Source organism: Chrysochloris asiatica, unplaced genomic scaffold (genome assembly GCF_000296735.1).
Source record: "Chrysochloris asiatica unplaced genomic scaffold, ChrAsi1.0 scaffold00076, whole genome shotgun sequence".
NCBI lineage: Eukaryota > Metazoa > Chordata > Mammalia > Afrosoricida > Chrysochloridae > Chrysochloris > Chrysochloris asiatica.
The window spans coordinates 3,148,957-3,170,822 of NW_006408594.1; the positions used below are offsets into that span (position 1 = coordinate 3,148,957).

A 21,866-nucleotide genomic window follows, 5' to 3' on the forward strand; every position below is an offset into this window, starting at 1 on the left:
GGAGACCTTGTCGAGTCTGGGTAGCTAGCACTAAGCAGTGCTGGTCTCCCACAGGGCTGCTGCCGGCACCCCCTCGACTCTCTGCTGACAGCCCCAGGAGTGGAGAGGGGCTGGGGGCCATATGTAGTGTATTTATGTAAGACATCTAAACGAGGGCACGGGTATTTATATAACCCAGTGTGGGTATTTATGTAATATAGAATGCAGAGATATTTATGTTCCTTTTCCTAACCTGCGGCTGTGTGTGGTCTCTGAATTGGTGTTGGGAGGGCGGCTGGTGTACCCCTGCTTTCCTTTCTTTCCTTGGAGTATACACACTCGGGCGGCAGACTGGTGTGTGGCGGCAGACTGGTGTGTGGCGTGTGGGTTTCTTGCAAGTGTGGAGTGTGTGCTGCTGGCAGGGACTGGCCAGGCGCGTGGGCAAAGGCCCTTGAAGGAGAGCCAGAGTTGGGCTGGCACCCCATGGAGGCTACTTCTTTTGTGGCTAGGGGGTAAAGGGCTGGTGGTCCTCCTACAAGCCAGGGCCTGGGCCGGAGTTGTTGACCCCTTGGCCCAAGTGGGGTTTCTGCCTAAGCTCCCATCCCCCTTCCCAGTTTGGCCTGGCTTGGGGAGTGTGCTTGGCTAGGCAAGGGGCAGATCATTTGCCTGGTACAGCTGCTTTTCCGTCATCCTGTTTTGCCTCGTGGCCCTGGTGGAAGGCTCTCAGGTGGGGCTGCAGAAACCTTGGGGCCTTGGGGGCACTCTGCCCTATCTTGCTACTGGGTGGTGTGGGGCCAGTGTCATGACCTCTCTGGACTTCACCACCCTGTTTTTAAAAGGATAGCCTTCTAATAAACACTCTGGGATTTAGGGATCCTGGGTGTCCCTCCTTATTTCTGAATCTGCTGATCCCTGTTACCCCAACTGCAGAAACCCTGGCCGGCCTTTAAATCTCTTCTGTTGGCCAAGAGTAAAAAGACCCAGACCTTTGCTTCAGGCCTAGCAGAGGTACATCTCCCAGGTGGCCCATGGTCTTAGGCACCCAAGAAGGGAAGTGGCTCCTTCTCTAGTCTTGAAGGACGATGTCATGGTATCATGAGGTAGAGTGGGCAGATGAGTGGAAGGTGGCTGTTCTTGGGGGTTGCTTTCCTGACTGCCTTCTGGATGGGGATGAGGCCTCTCACCTGCAGGGCATGATGGTACCCTGTGAGGTCTGACCTCTGGGTCCAGGGGACTCTTGGGAGAACCAGGCCAGGCTGCAGAGGTCTTGGCTGCAGAGGCTTGGGGATGGGGGTGAGTGGTGGTTTCAGTCCCCTTTGGGACCCTTCCCTTCAACTTGTCCTCCCGTTGCTGGAGGTTGGGGTTCGTTTGTGGTTGCCATGGCAATGCCTCCAGACTGGTCAGTTCTTGTCTCCCTCTACCTCTCCTACTCCTCATCCTCTTTTGTCCTTGATTTGGCTGTTCAGGGTCCTAGCCCCTTGGGGTTTGCTTTCTCCTAGAGAGGCTGCTCTTGGGAGAGGTCCCCCGGTTGAATGCCCCCTTCCTTGTCCCCAGTTCTACATTCTGCCTGGCTGAGCTGAAACCTCTTTTAAACCAACCCCAGCTCTCCTCTGCCTGATGTCTCCTCAGAGCATCCTGACACCTGGTTGCCCTCAGGCCACATCCCTGCCTAAACACTGGGAGCAATGATGGCCGGTTCCTTGTGGCTTCTTCACCTGGCCTCTGGTGGGAAGGGATGGGGCCCAGTATACTTGTCCTCCTCCATAGCACCCCACTTCTCTAACCCCAGTATCTGCTTCCCTCCGCAGTGCAGCAAGTGAAACATGGAGCTACGTGTGGGGAACAAGTACCGCCTGGGCCGCAAGATTGGGAGTGGGTCCTTTGGGGATATCTACCTGGGTAAGTGTTGTGGCACCAGTGAGATCGAGATCGTGAGATCGTTGTTGGGGCCCTGGGACAGCCCTGGGGGCAGGGAGGAGGAATGATCTTAAGATCTCAGGATCTGAAGCTGGGGCTTGGCTCTGGGGCTCTGGGGGCCCATTTGACCCCTGTTCCCAGGGCCATCCCTGATAGAGAAGGAAGCAGCAGGTTGGGGTGCAGCTGATTGTAAGGTTCCTCTCACGGGCCGGGTGGGAGCTTCTACTTGCTGGCCTGGATAGGAGGGTATTTTTAGCTCTAGAGCTGCGGTGGACCTGGGTGTCCAGCAGGGCGTGGGAATGCCCCCGGGTTAGCCTCCTGTCCCTTGACTTTTGGGAGAAAAACCCTATACTACTTATTCCCCAGCCAGGCCCCGCCCTGTGGTCTGGCCCCCTGGAATTTAGCCCTGGAATGACGCAGGCTCCCAGTGGGCTTTTCTTCTTTGGAGGGATCTCCATCTCCCCGGATGTGCTTCCTGTTAAAAATCTTGAGTTCACTCTAACATTGTCAGTTTTAAAATTTTGCTGACCACTCACTCCTCTCCTTGGCCTGGAAGAAGTGTGGTTTGTGCCTTGGAATGCCATTTGCTTAGGCAAGACGTCAGCGGGTTAAGGGACATTGTCAGGAGCCCACAGCCTGCCCTTTGCAGTTGTGGATATGGGAGACTTGGATTAGACTAATAGCTGGAAAGTTGGTGCTTCAAACCCACCCAGAGACATCTCAGAAAACAGTTTTCGGAAAGATCGCAGTCCTGAAACCTTGTGGAGCAGTTCTCCCTTGTACACGTGGGGTCTCCATGAGGGTGGGGGCTTGGTGTTGTTAGGGCAAACCCCCCGGGATTTACTCTCATTTCTGTCCCTGAACCCTTGGAAAAAGGAGTTCTGGTGGATTAAGGGTTGGGCTACTAGCCTCAAGGTCAGCTGTTCAAACCCACCATCAGCTCTGTGGGAGAAAGATGAGGCTGCCTACTTTCGTCGAGGTTTGTACTCTCGGAAATTGTGTGAAGCAGTTCTGCTCTGGGGTAGCTGTGAGGTTGCTTTAACTCGGCAGCAGTGGATTTGGTAGTAGGCACCGTTGGAAGCAGACATGGGCTACATCTGTGCCTCTGTTTCCCTCCTTGGAAAATGAAAAGTTAGTTCTGCCCTGGGGCATTTCTCTGACCCCCGGGGTCAGGCCGTATGAAATCTGTGTGTGGGTCTCCTTGACACCCATGTCCCCACATGCAGGAGAAAAGGGCCAAGAGCACGTAGCGCTCTTGTAGAATGTGGGCTCCTGTCACCAAGAGACAGTGCTGTGTGATCCCATTTCACATAGCAGGAAAAGAAGGGCAGCGAGGTTGAGTGGGCAGCCCAAGGGCACACTGCCTCAGACTAGAAAAGCCCACTTTGTCCTCACAGGCCCGCACACAAGTGAGAAGATGAAGATGGCAGGGTAGGGGACAGAGATGTCCAACGGACCCAGGGTCTAGACTGGCTTGGTGTGGCTGCTCTGTCTCAGTGTCCCCATCTTTAACGTTAGTGTGATGACAATGCCTGGCTATCCACAAACTATGTTATGGACGTGAAGCAATTTTGAATGCCAGCCGGGAGGGCAATTGTTAAGGCCATCACAGACCAGCCTCTGCTCTGGACACCCCGAAGCTGGGAATCCAGGCCGTGGCTTGCCTACACTGGGTGTCAGTGAAGGGGGGATGTGAGCCTCGGTCCTGCAACGGGCAAAGATGTGTGAGCGGTCCAGCTTCCTGGCAGAGAAAAGTTGGGGTGTGGAGACAGGTCTGACTTCAGGTCCCTGGTCTGTCTATTCCTCATTTGTTGAATTACCCAGCAGCCCTGGTGACATTGGGTTGCTAGCTACAAAGCCAGTGAGTGATTCAAAGTTTCATGGGAAGAAGATGAGGCTTTCTGCTCCCGGAAAGATTTACAGCCTCAGAAAACCCTGGGAATCACTTCTTTTCTAACCTATAGGGCCCCTGTGAGTCGGTGGCACTGGGGGGAGGTATCTGCTTGGGCTTTGTGTGTGTGTGTTTGTGTGAAAGTTGACAGAGCAAATTAGTTTTCTGTCCAACAGTTCATACACAGTTTGCTTCCTAACATTTGTTGTAATTTCCTCAGTGTAACCACGCTCTTCCCGCTTTCCATTCCTCTTTCTTTCCTGACCCTTCCTGCTTTCTGAGCTTTGGGTTTGGACTTGCTGCCCTTTGGGTCTCCTATGGCTGGTGATTTCCTCTCTGCTGTTCTTGTTCACTTTATAGGCCTGTCCAGTGTTTGACTGAAAGTAATCTCCACGAGTGGATTCAGTTCATGGTTCGAAGAGTGTCTGAGGACCACAGTCTCAGACTTCCTCCATGTCTGTCAGACCAGCCAGTCTGGTCTTTTCTATGATTTTGAATTTTGTTTGACCTTTTTCTCCTCTTCTGTTCAGGACCTTCTTTGTTCCAGATTAGCCTGGTCAGTAGCGGTAACCGGGCACCATCTAGTTGTCTGGTCTCAGGGCAGCTAGTGGAGGGAGGAGGCTGAGGGCTCAGTGTTCCATTAGCCCTGTGGTCTAATTGTTTCCTTGAGTCTTAGGCTTTCCTTCTCTGTTCTTTCCTCTGGATGGGTCGAGACCAGTAGTTGCATCTTAGGTGGAAGACCTTATCCCTTCTCACCACAGGCAGAAGTAGAACATTGTCTTTGTGAACGATGTTATGCCTGCTGACTTAGCTGTCCCCCCACGCTGTGGTCCTCAGCCCCCAAGCCCAGTGACTGATTCACTCAAGGTGTTTGGTTATGGCTGAGAAGTTTCTATAACTTTGCCCACTATTTGCTGTACTACATGCAAGGATCTATTTATAGCAGTGCAAATACAATATGGGAATGTCCTCTGCCAGAGGTATGTATGGTCCTGGTGTGTCGCTGCTGGTTAATGCGCTGGACTGCAAGGTCGGTTTGAACCACAAGGTTGGAGGTTCAAGTTCATGAGTTGCTCCTCAGAAACCCTACACGGGGTCTTTATGAGTTAGGGTCGATTCAACAACACTTAGCAACAACAACAGAGATATGTATGGTCCTGGATATGGTCGCCATCTTGTTAATATTGAGTTGGTGGAGACTCGAGGTGCCTTGTGTATAACCAACAGAAACGCTGTCTGGTCCTATAAGACCCATCTTACTTTTGAGAGGCTCAGGCTTAGCATAGGAGCCTGGGGAGGCTGCTGGCTTGCAGGTACACGTTCCGAGGTAGGCTCTTGGCGCAGATGCACATCTGTTCTCAGACAGCATCTTACCTCTTCTACAGAAGGGAAGCTGAGCCCCAGAGAAGGATGGGGCAGCCCAGGTTCACTCAGTTAATGTTCCTGGTCCATGTCCTGGGACCTCCCTCAGGGCAGGACTTCCTGTTTATCCTCTTAGTCATCTGTTGTAGCTCATGGTGACCCCAAGTGACATCGAGTTCATTTTAAAAACAAGATCCAATTTACTCTTCTGTACAGAAGTTTTAGAACCCGTTCAACTATGGTTTGGGTGCTGGGTTTGCCTTTTGCTTGCTGTAAGGCCCTGAGCAGATGCCTTGGTCTCTGCCAGCTTGGTTTCCTCATCTGTACGGAGTTGTGGGAGCAGCTTTCAATGAGATGACTGGCCTACAGTCCAGCTCCCGTCCCAGGATATGGGTGCTCTTGGGCCTGGTTGGGAGGAAGGGGACCATGGGCTGGCTGGGGGCTGCCCTGGTGTGGGACCCTGCCATGCTAGTGTCAGGACACTACACTGTGATTGTCAGGCCTAGAGCAGGATCCCAGACTCCATGGCTTTTGTTCAAAGTTCTGGGCACAGGCACATTCTTGTCACTGGTCTCTGGGCCAGGACCCAGCTCCAGATGGCCTCTGGGGGTGGGGTTGGGCGTGGCCTCCAGGATCAGCCCAGTGCATCACGTGGGGGGGTGCAGCTGCAAGGCCCAGGTTCCCTTCAAGCCCTCACCACCCACCTCAGCAATTTTAGGAGCTAGCCAAGGGGTGGGGGCCAGCTTCTTTAAGTGTCTTGAGTTGGCTACTCAGGGTCCAACGAAAGCTAGCCTGCACCACACTCTGCCACTCACCAGCTGTGCACCCCTGGGCACTTCTAGAGTATTGAAAAGGGTGGGGAAACAGTGCTCCCCAAGTACGTGGTTGTGGGAGTGAGCGTTTGGGGAATGTGCCAGGCCTCTGGTAACCCGCTCCATCCGCTGCCATCGTCAGTTCCAACTCACAGTGACTGACACTAGGCCGGAGGTGTGTTCCACAGGGCTCCCGAGACTGTGAATCTTTACGGGACCGGATCACCTCATCTTTCTCCCTCAAAGCATCTGGTGGGTTTGAACAGCCTGCCTTGTGGTTAGTAGTCCAAGTGCTTGACCTGCAGTGCCACCAGGGCTCAGGCGTCTCGTAAGTGGGGTGGCTAAAGTTCCCATTGTATTTGCTCCAGCAAGACCGTGTGTCCATGTGTCTGTGTGGGTGTCTGGAGTGACACCTTCTCCCACCCAGAACTTTCTAAGGTCTTTGCCTCACTACAGCTAGCCAGGCCTTTGTCTGTGTCCAAGTTTCCTTTACAGACTAGCTAGCCCCACACAAGGCCAGCTTTCTAATTGGTGGGCCACATTCTGTTCCTGAAACCCAGGACGACCTGCACGTGATGTCCCTCTCCGGCAATCCTAGACAGCCTTTCCCTTAGACACAACCCCCTCCGTGGCTGGGGTTGGAACCCCTGGCTGAGCTCCCCATCCTCAGCACCTGTCCTGGGACTTTTCTCTGAGTCAGAATGATCTTTGGTTGCGTCTCTGACTCAGGGCTGTCTTAGTGGCCCAGGGCTCAGGATGTGGCTGATGGCAGAATGAATGAGAAACTAGGGAACTGCGTGGAGAACGAAGCAGGGACTAAGTTTCATGTCCTGGCTGTGCTCCCTCCAGCTGTGTGACTTTAGGAAGGTTACTTAACCTTTCTGAACCTCAGCTCAGAGGTGGTGTTAAATGAGATTGGTGGAAGGGCTGGCAGGTTCCTGACAGGGATTTAGAGTCTTGAAGAGGCCCAGCGGTGGGGAAATTGGCCTCTGGACAGCAGGGCCCCTTGGGAGAGGCAGCTCTTGGCCAAAGGTTTCGAGCCTTAGAGGTTGGGTTCCTGTCCTTGGAGACCTGTGTGGCACTGAGTCACTTGACCTTTTGCATCTTGGCCTCTACTTATCACCCATGGCAGGATGACATGAGGTTCAATGGGGTGAAGGCTCCTCCCTTCCACCTCCCCAACCCAGGCCAGGGCGGTGTGTCCTGCACCTCTCTACCTGGCTCACGTCAGCTGAATCACCAGGATTATATAGTCCCTGACTCCATGCCCCCACCCAGCAGTGCCTGCCTGGACTGCAACAGCCTCCTCTGGCTCCCCCTCACCGTCCCCCTTCCCCGCAAGCCGCCCCCAGCGGGTTCCAAAGGGGGTGGGAGGACACCTTTGCTCTGCAAGGGACCTTTGGCAAGAGACATGTCTGGTTGCATGTCTAGCTGTTACAGACGAGGAGGGTACTACTGGCATTTTGTGGGTGGAGGCCAGGAATGCTGCTAAACCTTCAATGCACAGAGAATGATCTGGCCTAAAGTATCACCAGTTGAGATACCCTGTAATCATATGCCTACCTGGCTCCTGGAGCCTCAGGCTGCACACCAGGGTCTTGGCTCGGCATTCAAGGCTCTTTAGGTCTTGCCCTTGTGCATATGTTCTGCTGCCCTCTTCAGCTCCAGCTGCACCAGACCATTCAGCATTTTCTGAGCCCCCTTCCCTTTCAGGCCTGCCTGGCCTGGTCCTGCTGTGAAGCCAGGAACCCCATGAGCAGCCCTCCGTTAGGAAGGCGCACAGCCCACAGTCACAGTGGTGCCTGTCTGCATCTAGCTCAGAGGCTGGTAACTTCCACATTACCCTGAACATCCATTGAGCATTCACTGTGGGCCCGACACACTTCTAAGCTCCTCAAAACAACCTAACAAGCTAGGTCCTGTCGTAGTGGGAGTCCCTTGGGTGGTGCAAAATGTTAACGTGCTCAACTGCTCACACTGAAAGGTTGGAGGTTTGTATTTACCCAGAAGAGCCTCAGAAGAAAAGCCTGGCAGTCTCGTTCTGAAAACTTTAGGCATTGAAACCCCTAGGAAGCACCGCTCTACCCTGACACCTGAGATCACCAGGTGTCAGTCAACTCAGTGGCAATTGGTGCCACTGCTGTCATGGAATCATCATGTGACTTACCTATGGGCTCCCAGCTAGCAAGTGAGAGTCAGGACTCAAGTGTAAACAGCTTGGCTCTGGCCCCCACGGTCTCATAACCAGCCCACTCTCCTGCTTCCTGGGCCAGGTGGCCAACTCCATATCACACATAATGTCCTTACAGTCCCCTGGAGGCATATGTGGCTCACCTCAGTGATGAGCCAGAGTTCTTTATGGTTTGCAGAGCACTTTCTCCCCCAGTGCTCCTTGGACGTCACCATCTTTCTTTTTTTAAGCGAGTATGTGGTTTGAAAGTCAAAACAACAGAAACATGTTAAGTGAAAGAAGTCATTCACAAAAGACCACATGTTGTCTGACTCCATTTATGTGAAATGTCCCACAAAGACAAATCCAGAGAGACAGAAAGTAGATTAGTGGTTGCCTAGGGCTTGGTGTGTTGGGGAAAAATAGGGTGTGTGTACTCCTGGGGATGGGTGTTTTGGGGTGATGAAAATGTTCTAAAATAAATGTGTGGTGATGGTTGCACAATCTTGTGAATATAAGGGGAAAAAAATCATTGAACACTTAAAAGGACTGAACCTATCTCAGTAAAGAGGTTTAGAAAAAGTCCTTCCCTGCCCCCAGTCCTGCATCCACCTGCCCTCCCCAGCTACTTGTTACTTTTCATGTATCTGTTGTCTGTTTCTTTACTTAGATACAAACAAACACAGGTACTTAACATTTCCCCATCTTGGTTTAACAGAGTAGAAGACACCCTGTTCTGCACTTTGCTTTTTCACTTCCTGTATTTGGGAGATCTTTCCTCTTTGGTATAGAGAGTGCTTCCTCATTCTTTTTCCACTGTATTCTGCTTTATAGCTGAGCCATTCTTTATTTAACCAGTCTTTGAATGATAGACATTTGGATAGGTTCCAGACCTTTGCTCTTGCAAATGGTGTGACAGGGTAGCCATGGTGTTTTACTCTGCCCGGGGCACAAATGGAAGATCTTCTCCAAAAGAAGAGCCAAATGGCCTCTCAGTAGTGATGACTCCATTTTGCACTTCCATCATCTGGGAAGGCTGCCTACTGCCCCACAGCTATGCCAACAAACGTGTGGCTTCATATTTCAGAAGTTTTGCCAATCAGATCCATGAAAAGTGATCTTCAAGTACAATCGTAATCTCCTTTTCTCTTACGAGGAGTTTGAACATCTTCTCGTATAAGAAATGCATGGAGTCGCCTTAGGATTTCTTTAAAAGCAATTTATATTAATGAATCCTTTCCCTCTGACGGGTCTCTTCAAGTCCTTTGCCTCATCATCCTGTAAGTCTTTGGTCTTTTTCCTGCCAATTTGTAGGAGCTCATTGTATATTAGCCTTTGCAAGTATGTTTTTCTGAAGACTTTGCTTCTGAAGTTACTACCATGCAAAAGGAGGTTGAGACGGGGCGGTATTTGTCTGGATTTCAAGTCAGGGATAAAACAGACCGGGAGGTTATAAGTGAGTTCTCCCTTCCTCTAACATTTCATTGTTTCTTTGTGTGTTGTTGGGGTTTTTAACTGTGGCTTGTATACCAAAGAATAGATGAAGGAGATTGTAATCTTTGCAATGAAATGATGAGTGTAAAACCGATGTTCTCCCATGTAAACTATCACTCAATTCACAGTAAAAACTAAAAAAAAAAAAATAGATGAAAGATATACACACGGTTTAAGACATCCTAGTCTCTCTCCTCCTGGGGTTCAGTTGAAGGAGGAGAACATGCCCATCACCCTGAGTGCCCCTTCCCACCCCCCCACCGCCTACCTTCCTCTCATAGAGTTCATTACTGATTTTTTTTAACTTAGCCACCCAAAAAAAACCCCATTGTCTAGTCGATTCTGACTCATAGCAACCGTGTAACACAGAGTCAACAGACCCCTAGGTTTCCAAGGCTGTAATCTTGACGGAAGCAGACAGTCTCTTGTGGAGCAGCTGGTGGGTTAGAATCCCTGTCCTTTTGATTAGCAGCCCAGTGCTTCACCACTGTGCCACCAGAGCGCCTCATTAAAGATGTTGCTCCTGGTTACATCAGGGCCAGCAATGTTCTGTAATACATAAATATGTTCACTGTGATTTGTAACCTGCTCACCGGCACCTAATAAATCTCTGTATGGTGCAAATTGTTCAAGTGTTCAGCTAGTAACTGAAAGGTCGGAGGTTCAGGTACTCCCAGAGACAATTGAGAAGAAAACCCTGGTGATCTATTTCCCCAAACTCAGCTCCTGACAACCTTATGCAGCCAAGTTCTACTCTGACACGCACGGGGTCATCATGAGTCAGAAATAATTCCACAGCCACTGTTTTTCAGAGGTTGTTTATGTTCCAGTTTTTGAAACATAGACAAATAGAGCGGAGCTTGCATTCTTCTGTCACTAGGCTGTTTCACTCTGTGTTAAGATGCTGGGAACTGCCCGTGTTGCAGCTTGAAGCTGTCCCGGCATCCAGCCTGTGTCTCCACTCGGGAACATTCTCCTTGGCATGATTTGTTACTGTTTGTTTGGTCACTTGGCCGTTTTGGGGCCTTTGGGCTGTTTGCTGCTGTCGGACCTGGTACACACGCATTTCTAAGGGGCTGTCTTGGGGGTGGAGTTACCCCTTTGGCTAGCACGTTGTTCAGTGTTGTCTGATAAACGCCAAACTGGTTTCCAAAGTGGTTGTACCAACCAAGACCTTAGTTCTCCAGGTGGGTGGCTCTAACAAGCAGATGTATTCTCTCACAGTTGATGAGACTACAGTCTGAATTCAGGGGACCAGCTCTAGGGGAAAGCCTTCTCACACTCTGCTGGTTTAGTGGGAAGGTCTTTGTCTCCTTTCAGCACATCTGGACCTACAGCCCCTTGGAATCTCTGTGTTTCTTGGTCTTCCCCTGGGTCCGGGAGTTTCTCAGTGCAGGACCACTCCTGGCTCTGCTTCCTTAGTGCTTCCCTCCTCTCACTCTGCTCTTACTACTGATTGGTTGGTCACATCCAATCACCTTGTGCCAAATTACTTCATTACCAAACCACTGAGAATCATGGCCCAGCCAGGTTCACACATACTGGGGGGGACATCATTCAATCCAAGATGTACTTTCACCTTTTAAAACTTTTTGAACACATAGCTCTTGGCTCACTTGGGACTTGAACGGTGTGAGATACGAGGTTTTTATCCACCATGGAAAGAACTTGTTTCAATGACATTTATCGATGAGTTCCATCTTTCCCCCAATTTAGAATGCTGGCTTTACTCAATACTTAGCTCTTACTATGATTGTGTCTGTCTCTGTACTTCTTTTCTATCTTTGAGTGTGTAAGGACTGAACCAAACCTACCTAGCTCTCTGCTGGTAAGTCGATTCCAACTCATCACAACCCTTTAGGGCTCAGTGGAACTACCCACAGGATTTCCAAGGTGGCAGATCTTTACAGAAGTAAGCTGTTGCTTCTTGGTTCTCCTGTGTGGGTGTAAACTGCCAGCCTTTTGGTTCGCAGCCCAGTGCTCAACCCACTGCACCATCAGGGCTCCTTAGAACTGCATTGCTTAATTAACAGCAGATACAGTTTCCCTGCCTCAGCCTAGCTCTCACCTAGCCCAGCTCATCTAGCTAGGGAAACTGAGGCAAGGAAGCAGCTGCGATTTGGATTTTTGGGTCCCTTTTGTGACTTCTTGAGCCATGGGGCAGCCCCAGGGTTTTGTGTGAGGGTATTTCCACAGGCAGAGCCCCTAGATACCAAGAGTGTGGTGGGAAAGGCCCTCTTCCCTAGACTGAGAGGCCAGCAGAGCTGGGGTTGATCCCTCTAATCCACCATTTATTTACTAGCTGTGTGACACTGGACTTGAGTCTCCGTTTTCTCATCTGTAAAATGGGAATGGCTCCTTGTGAATTGAATGAGACGTAGGAGGGGAGGTGTGGGGGCTGCCTTTCACAGGATCAGTATTGAGATGGGCTAGTTTGACTCCCACCTCATGGTGATTCCATGTGGGTCAGAGTCAACTGTGCTTCACCGAGTTCTCAGTGGCAGATTTTTCAGTAGCAGATCACCAGGCCTTTCTTCCAAGGTGCCTCTGGGTGGATCTGAGCCCCCAGCCTGTAGGTTAGCAGTTGTTGTGTTGTTAGGTGCCGTCCAGTCAGTTCCGACTCATAGCAACCCTCAGCACGGCAGAACAAACACTGCCCGGTGCTGTACCAGCCTCATGGTTGTTGCGTTTGAGCCTGTTGCTGCTACCACAGTGTCAGTCCATGTTGTTGGGGTCTTCCTCTTTATCAGAGGAGGCTGCTACTCATCTGCTCCACCCAGGGACTCTTGCTGTGGCCCTCATCATCTCCACTAGGCTCCTTGCACCAGCCTTGCCCCGCCCCTCTCTAACCCCCAACCTCCCCACTCAAGCCCTCCCTCCCACTCGAACATCTTCAGTGGCACCTGCTCCGCTGGATAGAGTTCTGTCCCTTACCTTGGGCTGCTGCGGGCTCACCCCACCTGTGCTCCTCTGACTGATCTGTGGTTTCTCATCTACTTCACTTTACTTAGCTGCTCTTCTCTGACACCCACCCCACCCAGCTTTGCTGTCCAGCCCTGCCTCCTTCCAGCCTTCCCCAAGAGGTTCTGAGGACCTCAAGGTGGATGCTGAGTTGACCCAGGCCTGGTACGCAACAGACCTCAGAAACGCTGAGTTGGGGAGCCTGGGGCTGCTCCAACCAGCCAAGGATAACCATGGTCCCTTGCTTCTCCCCCGTGGGCAGGTGCCAACATTGCGTCTGGTGAAGAAGTGGCCATCAAACTGGAGTGTGTGAAAACGAAGCATCCCCAACTACATATTGAGAGCAAGTTCTACAAGATGATGCAGGGCGGAGGTGAGGGCCAGGGGCCTGGCAGACTGTGTGGAGTGGAGGGGGTGGGAGGGTGGGACAGCCCCTGATGGAAGCCCCTGCCTGGCCCTCAGTGGGGATCCCGTCCATCAAGTGGTGTGGAGCTGAGGGGGACTACAACGTCATGGTCATGGAGCTGCTGGGACCCAGCCTCGAGGACCTATTCAACTTCTGCTCTCGCAAGTTCAGTCTCAAGACGGTGCTGCTGCTGGCCGACCAGATGGTGAGTGTCCCCGCCAGCTGCCCGCCCTGCCACCTCCCACCTCCCGAGACCCCTAGATGAAGAGGCGGTAACAGGACATCAGAGGGGCCTAGTTCTTGTTCCAGGCGGTAGGATTCCAGCAGACCTTCTGAGTTGGGTTCTGGGGGAGGGTCTAAGACTGAGGGACTTTCACACAGGCGTGGGTCTTGCCCCAGCATGGTGTCCCTCAGTGAGTTGCTGAGCTTCTCTGAGCCTCAGTCGCCTTGTTGATGGGTAAGTAGGACACTGCCCAATACCTGGACCAGAGCATGTACCCCAAATGAACCCTTTATAAACAAAAGGGAGGACAGTAATGTTGAAAAACAAAGATTGTAGGAGTCTGACCTGGAACTATGTGTGGGGCTGGCCCTGGTCATCAGAGTGTCAGCTGTGCTGTCTAGATGGGAGATGACGCCTGAGGCCCCACAAGGGGCAGCACCGTGCTATATAGGCAGGACACATGCTGATGCTCATTCGAGCTTTCAAAACCTCGATTAATGAAAAGAGAAGTGTGCACTGTCACCTGACTTTGGTGTCCTTTGGAAGCTAGGGGGCAAGTCCTATCCTTGGTGCTCTTGAAGCCCTGGGCTCTCTGTCCCTGTCACCTCTGCTGAAGAGTAGGTCAGTAGTGCTCTGCCCTCTGTCTCAGGCAGGCAGGTAGGACTCCCATAGGGACCCCGGTGTCTTCCTAGATAGATTTGTTTCTGGATCTGCTGTTAGCTTTCTGGCCTTTGCTCTCTGCCTGCCTCCTCTCTCCCCACCACCACACATAGGCACACACGTGCTCCTTCACAGGCTTGGTGAACTCCTCCTGGAAAGTCCATCTTGAATGTCACCTCCTCCAGGAAGCTTTCCCTGGCCTTCCCCTTCAAGTTCTCTTATTACATAGTTGTAGACAGATCTTTTTCCCCAGCCCCTAGTGGGGACCCAGAGCAAAAATCCTTCTGTTGCACACTTGCCGAATGACTTGGCATCCGTTCACCCACCCCAGATCAGCCGAATTGAGTATATTCACTCCAAGAACTTCATCCACCGGGACGTCAAACCCGACAACTTCCTCATGGGACTAGGCAAGAAGGGGAACCTGGTGTACATCATCGATTTCGGCCTGGCCAAGAAATATCGGGACGCCCGCACCCACCAGCACATCCCCTACCGGGAAAACAAGAACCTGACTGGCACAGCGCGCTACGCCTCCATCAACACGCACCTGGGCATTGGTCAGTGAATGGCAGCTGCCGGCCATGGCTGTCTACTGCTCCCAGACACTTTTCCAGGGAGCCTCACTCTGAGAGAGTCCCTTCCCCAGCTGTCCCCAAGCCTGAGCCTGTGTCTGGCCACCCTTCCATAGAGGGCCTAACTGCTGCCTCCTCATAGCAACCTCAGGAAGGGTTCAGACACATCCTCCCTTTCATGGAGGGAGGAGCACAGGCTCTGAGGGGTCACCCAGGTAGCTTAGCTGGTATCAGTGTGGGATCTGACCCCTGGCCTGGCTGATGCCAGGCTGCCCTGTCAAGGAGTCACCTGGGCGCATGAGCTGGACAATGCGGGCCCACACTGAATGGAAAGATCCTGATCCTCAGGCCCCTGCTCTGTGGGAGGGGAGAATGGCAGCACCCGCGAACCCGATGAGGACATGTCCCCTCAGTGACATCCTGCAGGTGGAGGAGCTGGCGCCCTCTGCCCTGGGACCTCACCCTGGCCCTGATTCTCTGTGCAGAGCAAAGCCGCCGTGATGACTTGGAGAGTCTGGGCTACGTCCTCATGTACTTCAACCTGGGCTCCCTGCCGTGGCAGGGCCTCAAGGCGGCCACCAAGCGCCAGAAGTACGAACGGATCAGTGAGAAGAAGATGTCCACGCCCATCGAGGTCCTGTGCAAAGGCTACCCCTGTGAGTAGCCCCAACCCAAGCCCCAGGGGGGTGGCATCAGCATTTTCTAAGGTGAGGTCACCCCGAGTCTTAGCTGCCACCGCTGCTGTCCCTAGCACATTAGCCACAGGCTGTTGTCGCTGCTCTGATTCAGCTAGCAGGCCTGGACCCTCCCCAGCCTGCTCTCCATCCCACACTCAGGCCTGATCTCCAAGGACTCTCTCCAGCATTCTCTCTTTCTCCTTTTTTGAGAAAGGAATGAATGTTTTTTGAACAGCCTTTGAGCCTAGCTGTTGGTCGGCAATGACCAGTTTCCCCTGAATGTTCGGCAAGAACAAGTGAAGAGCTGTGAACTAAGGTCCTTCAGAGCCAGCCTATTGGAAGAGGCTACTTGCTCATTCTTCACAGACCTTCGGTTGCTCTCATTCTATCTTCAGAGGCTCTGCTTATGGGTCGCTTAGGCTTTTATCACCGTGGGGAGGCACATAGATCGGTACTGCCTTCATCTTGCCCCGTATTAGACTGAACTTATTTGTAGGGACAGAGTAGGTGGACTAGGACAGCTGGCTGCTGGTGAGCCTGGAAGTGTGTAGCTTCACAGTGGCCTCTCTGTTCCCTGCCAGCCGAGTTCTCAACATACCTCAACTTCTGCCGCTCCCTACGGTTTGACGACAAGCCTGACTACTCCTACCTGCGCCAGCTCTTCCGCAATCTCTTCCACCGGCAAGGCTTCTCCTACGACTATGTCTTCGACTGGAACATGCTCAAATTCGTGAGTCACCTAAAGGCCAAGGCGGGCTTGGGGAACTGGACAGGGCTGACCTTAACTCAGAAGGTCAGAGTGACCCGATGGCGGGAGGGGCTCCCGAGTCACGGCAGCTACGAGCTGGACGGTGCACGTGGGGTCCCTGGGGCCCCCTGTTCCCCTGATTCCACCTTCATCAGTGATGACAGTGGGCACCACCGCAGGCAGTGGAGCCCAGGCAGGGTGCCACCTCACACCAGGATGAGACGCACCTGGCTTGCCTTCAAGTTCCTCCTAGGTGCCCCCGGCGGGGCCTGGGTGGCGCTGGCGAACCCCGCCGCTGCCCTGATGGTTGTCTATGCCCTTCTGCTCCTCCTGTTCTGCACATCCCAGGTGGTGACTCTCACTGGGGTCCCCCTAGCTGGCTTAGACTCATCCATGCTGCTTTCTTTCTTCCTGGTCATGGGACCCTGGGTCTTGCTAGGTGGCCAATCAGTCTCCCTCTTCTAAGAGGCCTGGGGTGTGGGGGTGGAGTAAAGAGCTCCTCAGCTGCTCCCGAGGCTCTGGAAGCCGTGATTCGCATGTCTTCTTTCAAATCTCTTCTGGAAAAGGGGGCATCCACGAGCCAGGCTCAGCCCCAGCCCTGTGACAGAGAAGTCATTGCGCCACCCTCCCCCCGCCCCTGTCCCTGCGCTGGGCCCACGAACCCACCCGCCTACTGGTAAGGACCCTCCAAGACCTGACTTGTCTAAGACTTGTCCACTGGGCTGGGCGAGCACAGGAGGCTGAGTGTCTGCTGTGCTGTCTCTTGTCCCTTCCAGGTGCCCGGCGCCCCTGGGCACCCAGGACCCTCCAGATAGGCCTGTGGAGGAGGTGGAGGAGTTGGAGGAGCTGCCCCCCCAAAACTACTGGCCCATGGTCTGGACACCAGGGCCCAGTTCAGATGTTGTCAAGTGTCAAATGCCAAGGAGGTGTCCTGTGGGATGGTGGTGGTGATCCCTGAGTGGGCGTGGCTGGCAGAGAAGGCGCCAGCTGAGGCTCCTTGGGATTGAAGCAGGAATCTGGAGGAGGGATGAAGGCCACTGTCCTGCAGGGGCCTGGTGGGGGCAGACAGGAGAAGGCTCCCCAGCTAGGCCCAGTGGGCAGCCTGTGTATGTCACCTGAACATTAAAGCCCCTGCTCCATCCTGGTGTGGCTCTCCTTTCATGGCGGTGCACTCAGCCCACTCGGCTGACGCTCAGGATTGCGGCTTGTTCTCCAGGACACTCGAGCCCAAAGCTCTCCTTTCTTTCTGTCTCAGATTGGGGTCATTGCACGGAAAACAGGGTTTTTGCAGGCTAAGGATCTTAAAGTGGGGGACATCTGGTGCCCTCCTGTTCAGGGCTGGGGATGGGAGGTGGGCACAGGGGACCTTTCACCCTGATCTCCTGGCTTGGGCCATGGCTGAGAGCTAGGGGACTACAGCTCCTCTTGCCACGAGACACTCATTCCTTCAGTAAAGCCATCTCAAGGTTGGTACTGCGGGTGGCTTGACTCTGCGGCTCAGTACAGCCCGAAGAACAGATTTTGCATCCTCTCTACCTGCGCTGTCCAACATGGTAGCCATTGGCTACTTGGGGCTCATTTGAAATGAGTTCGCATTTCGTAAAACTGGAAAGCAAGTTCCTCAGTTGTCTTCACCACATTTCAAGTCCTCAGGTTCCTCGAGGGGCTAGTAGCTCCCCTCACTAGGCTGACAGGAGCCTTCCCATCATCACAGAAAGTTCTCGGACACACGCCACTCTAGAAGACTCAGTGACAGAACCTCAGGTGGAACAGTGCACCGACAAGACCCAAGCCAGGAGCACCCTGCTTGTCCATCGCTGGGGCTCTGACCCCTGTCCCGAGGCCCCCTTTGGGACAGGCCCTCAAGTCAGAAGCTGGGTCCAGCCACCAACCACATTCTTCTCCACCATCCTCTTCTGGCTCGCGGACCACTGACACTGTGCATCTTTGACCCCGGCAGCAGCGTGCTGAGCTCAACCCCTGCAGCCTCCTGGTAGAAGCTTCTGCTGAACAAAGTGGGACCTTCCACACCCTTCACCCTACGGCCAGGTGCCTCCCATCTCTGTCTGCAGGAGGTCTTCAGCAGCACCTGCTGGTGGACAGGGCTCTGTGCTGACTCCCTCCCTCCTTAAAGTGGCCATTCCCTTGACATTGGGCATCAGAGGACCTGGGAGCCTGGAGCCAACCGACCAGGAGAAAATCAACACAGAAATCCAGCTTGTAGGATCTTGGGGTTCACCTTTTGTACTTTGTTGTTGGCAAATAAAGCCCAAGAAGGCTCCCTGGCTTGTGTTTCTTGAGACGTCGCTTGGGATGGGTGGGAGTGTGGAGAATGTTGGCTAAGGCCTACTGTGGCCTAAAGGGCAGGACTTCCAGCCTTCCCCTCAGCCAGGGTCGTGCACCTCTGAGCAAATCAGTGGGCCTCAGTTTCCCATACTATGAAATGGGGTGGCTCAGCCTTCTGCCCACAGGAGGTGTTTAGTAAATGGGTGGTCCATGGGTTTGCTGTGGTTCTGGGGGTAGTGCTGGCAGTCTCCAGCCTGCCTGGACAGGGCACTGGGAGAGAGGACTGGGAGGGGGGATTCTTTCCTGCACTGTTCCCCTAAGGCAGATCTCTTAACAGTGTCCCATGGGGGTGCTGTCCCCAAGCTGTGTGACCACAGGCAGGGGTCCCACTTCCTCACCAGAATTCAGGGATCGGTCTGGTCCCAGGTCTGCTGCAAGGCAAGAGCAACCCCTTCACTGGCCTTCTCGGCCCCCTGGGAGCAAACACAGGGTTACAGGAACCCCTGCCCTCTGACCTGTGAGCAGCCCTCCAACTCAGCCTGCAGCTCTCTTCTCCACAGATGCGGCCCCCCTCATGCCAGCCCCCCGCCCTTCCCTGTGGACGGCCCCAGGACCAACTAGGTAACGCGCCAGGTGCCGCTCCTGCGCACGCTCCTCTCTGGGCCTTTCTCATTTCCTCCTACGCTGGGGCGTCGTTGGCTGGAGGGCAGGTCTCCGGGGCTCAGAACGTTCCTGCTCTGGCCGTAGGTCCTCATCCTTCTTCACTGGGGCATCTAGCCCTGTTTCTGCTCCAGCTCCCCTGAATTCCTACCCAAGGCAGACAGTGGCCCTGTGGGCCCCAGGGCACAGAAAGGGTAGTCCTCCGACGGGAGAGCTTTTGGCTCAAGGCTTGGCCCTGCCTTCGATGAACTTGGTCACTTGGGACATGTACTCTCTCCTCTCTGGGCTTCCAGACACCTGCCCTGCTCAGTTTGAAAGCCTGAGATGTCAAGGGCTGTGTGCACAGGCCCTAACCCCTTGGCCACCTTGGAGCAGGTGCTCAACTCCGACAGCATCCTCCATGAGGCCAGGGCGCTGGGTCCCTGTGCACCTCAGACCCCTCCCTTCTCTGTGGAGGTTTGTGTGGCTTTGTCTTACTGGACTGCGTGATCATGGGTCATTTCCAGGCCTTGAGGGTCTTGTTTTCCTGATCTTTGGGGCTCAGGGAGCCAAGAGTGTCTGAGGTTCCTCTCCCTCGAGGTACACACATGCCCCTTACCCTGCTCTGCCCTAGGGGAGCTCTGGGTCACAAACACCCTGACTTCAATGTGTATCTCCTCTCAAATCCCATAGGGTGCAGCCCGGAACCCCGAGGACATGGACCGGGAACGGCGAGAACACGAGCGCGAGGAGAGGATGGGGCAGTTGCGAGGGTCTGCGACCCGGGCCTTGCCCCCTGGACCCCCCACGGGGGCCACTGCCAACCGGCTCCGCAGTGCTGCCGAGCCTGTGACGTCCACCCCAGCCTCCCGCATCCAGCAAGCTGGTAAGCAGGGCCCCAGGTGGTGGGCAGAGCCCCTGAGGAGGCCCACATTGAGGGTGATCTCCCCTCCTGTAGGCAATACTTCTCCCAGAGCCATCTCCCGAGTCGACAGAGAGAGGAAAGTGAGTATGAGGCTGCACAGAGGCGCGCCGGCCAACGTCTCGTCCTCCGACCTCACTGGGCGGCAAGAGGTGTCCCGGATTTCAGCTTCACAGGTGAGCAGGGGCTTGACCACAGATAATCCTCTGGGTTCCAGAAGTGGGGCGAGCTGGAATCAGCCCTCACTGCCAGGGCTAGCCAGGGTGGGTGCCAGGGGCTCAGAATAGGTGCTCAAAGTCCCTGCCATTATCAAGTCCCCATGGGTCTTGGTGAGCACTGAGAGCACAGATTGAGTCCCATGTTCCTGCTTCAGGGCCATGTGTAGACTAGGAAAGTCAGGAGGTGTGGGGCAGTGTCTTAGGGTGGGAGCTTATCCTTCGTTCCCTGCCCCCCACCCACCCACCCACACACCCGTGTGGAGAAGGAGCCTCAGGGGCCACAACTGGAAGGCTGACAGTCTTGGGACCTTCTCTCTAGGTCATGGTTTCCTTTCCTTTAAAGTGAGGACCCCCTGGGATCATGGAGATGCCAGAACCCTTCTGTGAGCTCAGGGGTTTGGTGGGATCCACAGTGAGGAGGGAGGGATTAGCCACTTCAACATTGTCAACAAACTCAGGGACTTAACTTAATGCTTATTTCCTCGGCACCACCTCCCCAAAGACCAGCGTGCCATTTGACCACCTGGGGAAGTGAAGAGGAGCCACCACAGACCAGTATTTGCGTAGGTGAGTGAGTGGCTGCGGCCCCGGCCTGAGGAGGAAGCCAGTGTGGTTGGGGTGCTAGCAGCCTAGGCAGTCCTCAAAACCAAGAGGCCTTGAGAGTTGAAAACCTTGTTGTTGTTTTTTGGTAAGTACCATGGAGTCGGTACCACTATGCTACCAGAGTTCCTTGGTGGTGGTGGTTATGTGCTGTACAGTCGGTTCCGACTCATAGCGACCCTGGACAGGGTTTCTGAGGCTGTAAATCTTTATGGGAGCGGAAAGCCTCGTCTTTCTCCCACAGAACCAATGGTAGTTTCAAACTGCTGACCTTGCGGTTCATAGCCCGATTCATAACCACTATGCTACCAGAGCTCCGTAGACCTTGCCAAATCGTGTGAGGCATGGGGGAGGGCTCATTTCTGTTGGAAACCTTCCTTCCCCGGGGCCAGTCCTCTCTCCGTTTGCAGTAGCATATTCTGGGAAACGGTGTTGCAAAGGGACTGGTCGTGGATCCATGCTTGGTCTAGGGCCCTGGCCCAGTCTTGCAACTCCCAGCGTCTGTGTGGTCAAGCAGGTTAATTCCTGCAAAGCACTCAGACTGGTGCCCTGTGCTGTCAGAGGAAGCCCTTGGTAGTCCTTGCAAACCCACGGGTGGCCTCTCTGGCCAGCTGAGCCAGGTGGGGCTGACGGGCTGCATGAGGATGGGGAGACAGCTGCCAGAGAAGGAAGACCCAAAATCATGTTGGCAGGTTATGGTTTCCGTTTCAGGGACTTGGCGTCATACCAGCACATCCTGAGTATACTTGTCTCTATAGAAGTGGGGCTTACTCAGTCCTCAGGCCCCAGCCCCTGCTCTGGCTGGACCATGGCTGGGTGGGACAGGTGTGGTAGTCACCCCTCCCTGAGAGGGCAGGAAGGACAGTGAGTCTCTGTCCTCGCATCTGCTGTGGGCTGGGCCCTGAGCCAGCTCTGGGGCCCCAGGGGGACAGTGAGGGGAGCTGAAATGGGGCTGGTGGGTGGGTGGCCAGAGACCAACTGGAACCTGATCTGTCTCCTCTCTGCCCCTTTCTAGTGTCTTCACTGTATTTTCTTTAAAAAAATTTTAAAAACCAACAAAAACAAAAATGGAAAGAAAAGAAGAGAAACCACACACATCCAACAACAAGAAAACAACCCAGCACAAAACCAACGGATTTTGTTTGATTATTTTTATTTTTGCCAATGGCAAGAAGATACGGGAGGTCCTCCCCACGGAGGATTCTTGTGCCCACGTTCTCCACTGCCCCAACCTTCAGGCTGCCAAACGGTCCCGTCTCGGGGCTGCATGTGCCAGACGCCAAGGCCCCACTCGGCCCACCCCCCCTTCCCCCCGGGCACCAGCTG

At 53.8% G+C, this 21,866-nt stretch overlaps 1 protein-coding gene across 2 annotated transcripts in view; it reads left to right on the forward strand.

Annotated features, from left to right (window-relative positions):
• Positions 1-21,583, forward strand: part of CSNK1E (casein kinase 1, epsilon) — a 23,768-nt gene extending 2,185 nt beyond the window's left edge. For both annotated transcript variants that reach the window (XM_006865189.1, XM_006865188.1), the window contains exons 2-11: positions 1,793-1,878; positions 12,849-12,959; positions 13,049-13,197; positions 14,207-14,435; positions 14,936-15,106; positions 15,709-15,857; positions 19,494-19,686; positions 19,759-19,898; positions 20,443-20,507; positions 21,556-21,583. In XM_006865189.1, coding sequence (XP_006865251.1) covers positions 1,803-1,878; positions 12,849-12,959; positions 13,049-13,197; positions 14,207-14,435; positions 14,936-15,106; positions 15,709-15,857; positions 19,494-19,686; positions 19,759-19,898; positions 20,443-20,475 — 1,251 coding nt within the window. In that variant the 5' untranslated portion in view covers positions 1,793-1,802 and the 3' untranslated portion in view covers positions 20,476-20,507; positions 21,556-21,583. The remainder of the gene's footprint in view (positions 1-1,792; positions 1,879-12,848; positions 12,960-13,048; positions 13,198-14,206; positions 14,436-14,935; positions 15,107-15,708; positions 15,858-19,493; positions 19,687-19,758; positions 19,899-20,442; positions 20,508-21,555) is intronic.
• Positions 21,584-21,866: the final 283 nt, after the last annotated feature.